This window comes from Alosa alosa, chromosome 16 (assembly GCF_017589495.1).
Source record: "Alosa alosa isolate M-15738 ecotype Scorff River chromosome 16, AALO_Geno_1.1, whole genome shotgun sequence".
In the NCBI taxonomy this organism is placed as follows: Eukaryota; Metazoa; Chordata; class Actinopteri; order Clupeiformes; family Clupeidae; genus Alosa; species Alosa alosa.
The window spans coordinates 713,000-718,999 of record NC_063204.1 but is presented as its reverse complement, the minus strand read 5'-3'; the positions used below and the strand labels follow the sequence as shown (position 1 = coordinate 718,999).

General features: G+C 42.0%; 1 protein-coding gene across 1 annotated transcript in view; it reads right to left on the bottom strand.

The window, feature by feature from the left end:
* Window positions 1–6,000, bottom strand: part of LOC125309432 (zinc transporter ZIP12-like) — a gene marked incomplete at its 5' end in the record, with an annotated part of 53,628 nt that overhangs the window by 1,148 nt on the left and 46,480 nt on the right. Inside the window, 3 exon segments of the mRNA XM_048266362.1 lie at window positions 116–303; window positions 4,670–4,828; window positions 5,156–5,225. Of these exon segments, the coding sequence (XP_048122319.1) occupies window positions 116–303; window positions 4,670–4,828; window positions 5,156–5,225 (417 nt within the window).

Here is a 6,000-nt window from a genome sequence, read left to right as displayed (position 1 = left end):
CCACCAGGGACAGGTAGAGGAAGATCCCTGCTGTGTGTGTGTGGGCATGTGTGTGTGTGTGTGTGTGTGTGTGTGTGTGTGTGTGTGTGTGTGTGTGTGTGTGTGCGCGGCATACCATCTCCACCAGGGACAGGTAGAGGAAGATCCCTGCTGTAACACTGAAAATCCACTGCTGCACCTCCGTCTCCGTGGAAACGAAGAGTCCAATAAACAGGCCAATAAACGCAGTGAGGGCGGAGAGCAGATTCATAAGCACCGCCCACTTTACTGACAAACCAGACGCCAGCAAGACAGCAAAGTCACCTAAAGAAACACACACAGCAAAGTCACCTAAAGAAACACACACATATTTTACAGACGCCAGTAAAACAGCAAAGTCACCTAAAGAAACACACACATATTTTACAGTGCTTCAGACAGAATAATTTACATTTCACATTTTATGGGGAAGCATCTTTGTTTTTTTGATTGACATGGAATTAGGCCCCTGTTTGTGCTGCGCTGACAAAACACGTCATGGCTGCTAGTAGCCGGGGATTTTATAAATGAATATTTTTCCTCCTTCGTATTTGAAAATAATATCGTCCACACGGATGAGTCACAATCCTCAGCTTTTCCCTGTCCACATGCAAACACTGAAACAGAGTTTTACGAAAATCTCCACTTTGGCAAGAGTTTTAAAAAATAACCGAGTGACCGAGTTTAGTGAGTTTTCGTTTGGACGAAAGGCCAAAACACATCAAATATCCGCTACAAGAGGACATGGCCTAAGTTATCACTAGGAAGTGTTAATGTCACCTATCCCTTCAACTTAGGAGGCAAAAGCATAACATATGATGTTCAAATAAATATGAATATAAAATGAATTCTAAAATGGACAGGCAACCAGTGGAGTGAAGCTAAAATAGGTGAAATGTGCTCATACTTTCGTGTGCTAGTTAAAAGATGGGCAGAGGCATTTTGTACCAGTTGCAGACGAGCAATGGAGGACCCGCTAACCCCCATATAAAGTGCATTGCAGTAATCCAGCCAGGTGGTCACAAAGGCGTGGATTACTGTTTCAAAGTGCTGTTTTTGAAGGACTGGTTTAATTTTTGCCAGCTGCCTCAACTGGAAAAAGCTTGATTTTACCACAGATTTAATCTGGCTGTCAAATTTAAGGTCAGAGTCTACTTTTACCTCCAAATTAGTCATGATTGGCTTGTGGTATTGTACTAACAAACCCAGATCAACCAGGGGGGTCACAGAAGTGCCACCAAAGACCATGACTTCAGTCTTTTTTTCATTAAAATTTAAAAAGTTAAGAGACATCCAGGCTTTAATGTCATGTAGGCACTCTAGCAAAGGCTTAATACTGTAGGCATCTGACTTTTTAAGAGGGACATAAATCTGTGTGTCATCCATGATAGCAATGAAAAGAAATGCTGTGTTTCCTGAGAATTGAACCAAGGGGAGAAGATAGAGAGAAATAAAAAGAGGGCCAAGCACAGAGCCTTGTGGTACCCCCCATATGAGAGAGGGACAGTGGAGGACACAGAGTCACCAACACTAACACAGAAGGTTCGATGTGACAGGTAGGACCTGAACCATTCCAGAGCTGTGCCACTAATGCCCACCCACTGCTCCAAACGGCCAATCAGGATTTCATGGTCCACTGTATCAAAAGCAGCAATCAGATCAATCAGTACAAGGACAACGCAGTGACCAGAGTCAGTAGCTAAAAAGATGTCATTAAAAACTCTTAAAAGCGCTGATTCTGTGCTGTGCAATGTTTTAAAGCCAGATTGGAAGATCTCAATAATATTTTGTTCATTTAAAAAGTTCATGAACTGGGAATACACAATCTTTTCTAAGATTTTAGACAGAAATGGCAATTTGGATATCGCCCTGAAGTTTGCCAAAACAGTAGAATCCAGTCCAGGTTTTTTTTTAACAACAGATGTTTAAAATTACCTGGAACCACTCCAGAAGTCAGACTGCTATTAATAACTGCAGTAAATGATGGTCCAACAGTCTGAAAAACCTCCTTAAGAAGTGGAGGGATGGATATTATAATCTGGTGAGCCTGAGGGCTTCAAATGACCAACAATATCCTGCACAAAGGGCAGGGTCACAGGCTGAAATGAGTCGAAAACAGCAGAGAAGGGGACAGACACTGAGGGGTCAATGGCAGGTGGTGAAATAAGCGCTCTGGCTGATGTGACTTTATCAATAAAAAAGTGAAGAAAGTTTTCACACACAGCCGGGGAGGCCTCAACAGTCTGTGGTGCATTTAAAACAGAGTTGATAACTCTCACACACACACACACACACAGCAGTCTGTGGTGCATTTAAAACAGAGTTAATAACTCACACACACACACACACACACACACACAGCAGTCTGTGGTGCATTTAAAACAGAGTTAATAACTCACACACACACACACACACACACACACACACACACACACACAGCAGTCTGTGGTGCATTTAAAACAGAGTTGATAACACACACACACACACACACACACACACACACACACACATACACAGCAGTGCACAAGACACACACACACACACACACACATACACAGCAGTGCACAAGACACACACACAGCCGGGGAGGCCTCAATTCCAACAGTCTGTGGTGCATTTAAAACAGAGTTGATAACTTTAAACTAGGGCTGTCAATCGATTAAAAAAAAAATCGAATTAATTACATACTCTGTGATTAATTAATCTAAATTAATCGCATATATAATTTTTGCTGTGAAAGTATTTTAAATATTTAAATTCAAATGAATCATTGAATAATCAGCATTAGTGACATTAAAGTTCAAAAACTCTTTTATTATTATTTTCACTGTTCAAATAATTGCCATAATAATCTATGATATGACCTAATATGCTGAGGAAATAAATTCAAAAGTGCTTCGGAAAGAAGTTTTTTTTTTTTTCACATACAAGGCATTTCAGGCCACAGATATAACCTAGGGGACACAATGAAAATAAATTAAAACTCCCCTCAATGTCAACACTGTGATCACAATCACACTGGTGATATGCAAATTCCTTGCTGCAGACATTGCAGAGGACTTTATTTTCAACACTTTATTTTTTATCAACACCATTAGGCCGTTTTTTAAAAGTAAATGTTCCAATCAATGATCCAGGCAGCACGTTTTCTTCTCTCTCCTTCATTTTACAGTCTAATTTTTACTGACTAGAACGGCTCGGGGTCAAAGGTCATACGAATCGATTAATCTGCACTAATTTTTTTAATCAGTTATTTTTTCTCAAATAAATTAATCAGTTATTTTGACAGCCCTACTTTAAACAAAACACGAGGTTTGTGAGAGTTTAACAGGACAATATCAGAGAAATATTTTCTTTTAGCCTCTTTCACAACGGATTGGTACTGATGCCAGCAATCCCTCAATTGAAATGACACTTGTAATTTGTCCTTTTTCCATTTTCTCTCAACTCTTCGGCAATTCTGTCTGGCAGCACGGGTTGTTTCATTCAGCCAGGGCTCCGCCTCTGACTTAGTTTTATGCCGTCTAGTCTTTAATGGAGCCGCAATGTCTATGGCAGTTTCACAGGTGTCGAGAAACCATGAGTTCAGAGCCTCAGTATCATTATACACAGATGCAGGCAATACACAGTTTTGACTGAAAGCAGTGGTGAAGCGAGCAGCAGCTGTTAAGCAACTGTTTACCTAAAAGTTCATTTTAGGTAAACAGTTGCTAGCACTGGGCGAAAATGTTCTGTTTCCGGAGATATAATCGTATATTTATTGATATGACTTGTTTACAGACATATTCTAGCAAATATGCTCCAGACACGAGTGTCAATTATCATACAATATATTAACGCTGTAAAGGAACAGTTTGGGTTGGCGATATTTACCTTATATCTGCCATGTCCTACGTGTTTAGATCCGCCATGTCCTATGTGTTTAGATCTGCTATGTCCTACGTGTTTAGATCTGCCATGTCCTACATGTTTATATCTGCCAATATCTGCCATGTCCTACGTGTTTAGATCTGCCATGTCCTACGTGTCTATATCTGCCATGTCCTACGTGTTTAGATCTGCCATGTCCTACGTGTTTATATCTGCCATGTCCTACGTTAGATCTGCCATGTCCTACGTGTCTATATCTGCCATGTCCTACGTGTTTAGATCTGCCATGTCCTACGTGTTTAGATCTGCCATGTCCTACGTGTTTATATCTGCCATGTCCTACGTTAGATCTGCCATGTCCTACGTGTCTATATCTGCCATGTCCTACGTGTCTATATCTGCCATGTCCTACGTTAGATCTGCCATGTCCTTTGTGTTTTGATCTGAACTCCTCCTCTGTATAGGGCTAATCATCTCTTGACTGAAAATACCTCTGTATATTCCACATGACTTATATTCCACATATGACTCAAATATGCTCTGTATATATAGCACATCATGATAAATATCCAGTCAAAATATTTAATGATACAGGCCCGTTTCACCCAGTGTAGCTTGCTAACAGCTGAAACAAATTAGCTTAAGACCAGGAATAAGCCCTGTTGGTGTAACTGGCCCAAGACTCAGCTGTGGTAACTCGGCCCCTTAACCAAGTCAGATCCTTAATGTGAGTGTGAATGCAGTTATACCCATTTTAGTGTGAGTGTGAATACCCATTTACCCATTTCGTGGGGAATCTCATGGCAAAGGATGGCCAGTGTGGTTGTCATGCCAACTTCTGTAGACGAAGAGAAAGCTGCTCCGATCACCAGGCCATCTGCAAGGTTATGTAGGCTGTCGCCAACAATCACCATGACTGCCAGCAACGGAACTCCCCGCCCTTCACAAACACAATTATACATACACTACACTACCGGTCAAAAGTTTGGAGTCACTTAGATATTTCCATTCTACTCAATTATAGACAGAATAACAGATGAGATCAGAGCGGCAGTTTTCAGATTACATTATCTGCTTACATAATTGCAAAAGGGTTCTCCAATTTTTTCTCAGTTAGCCTTTTAAAATTGTATCAGATTAGTAAACAGAATGTGCCTTTGGAACATTGGATAAATGGAGGCATTTAATCATCTTTGGAAAGTGTGTATGTGAGTGTGAGTGTGAGTGTGTGTGTGTTTGTTGTGTGTGTGTGTGTATGAACACTCACTGCGTGGTGCACTCTGGGTAGGAGCTTCCTCTGGTGGAGTGTCTGGGCATTCTGCCTCCTCTGTAGACCCCTGTATGTGAGAGAGAGTGTGTGTGTGTGTGTGTGTGTGTGTGTGTGTTGGAGAGACAGTAAGGAAATAGTGTAAGGGGCGTGTGGCAGAGAGGGAGATCCTATAAAAACATTAAGGAACATGGTGTCTGTCTGTAAACAAGGGGGTGTGAAACTGAAACGTCCACTTTTAGCTGCGTCCATTTTTTGTGGCGTCTTTTCAAGATGCTGGCACAGTCACCGTCCTCTCCATCGCGCACGTCAATCTCGTAATCACTAAACGAGCGCGGAGCGAAGGCCCTGATGACTGCTGACCTTTACGCAAGTAGAGGACCACAACCTGACCACTACACAAGTAGAGGACCACAACCTGACCACTACACAACCTGACCACTACACATTACACAACCTGAACACTACACAACCTGACCACTACACAAGTAGAGGACCACAACCTGACCACTACACAAGTAGAGGACCACAACCTGACCACTACACAACCTGACCACTACGCAAGTCAAAGGGTGCAGAGGAGCACAGCCGCTTCATGGGAGGGGTAGATCTCGGAGAGCAGCTGTGCTCCTATTAAGTGGTACCATCGGTTGTTCCATCATATCTGAGAGGTCACCCTTGTGAACACCTACATTTTGCACAAGGAAAGTGCCAATGAAACACACAAGGTTTTTGGGAGTTGATTAAGTACACACAGGTTGCCAGTGGTGTCCCTGAGCGTACTACACGCCTCCCTTCCCCTCTCGCTTCTGCCATTTTAAAGTCTTCCATATTTGGCACATTAG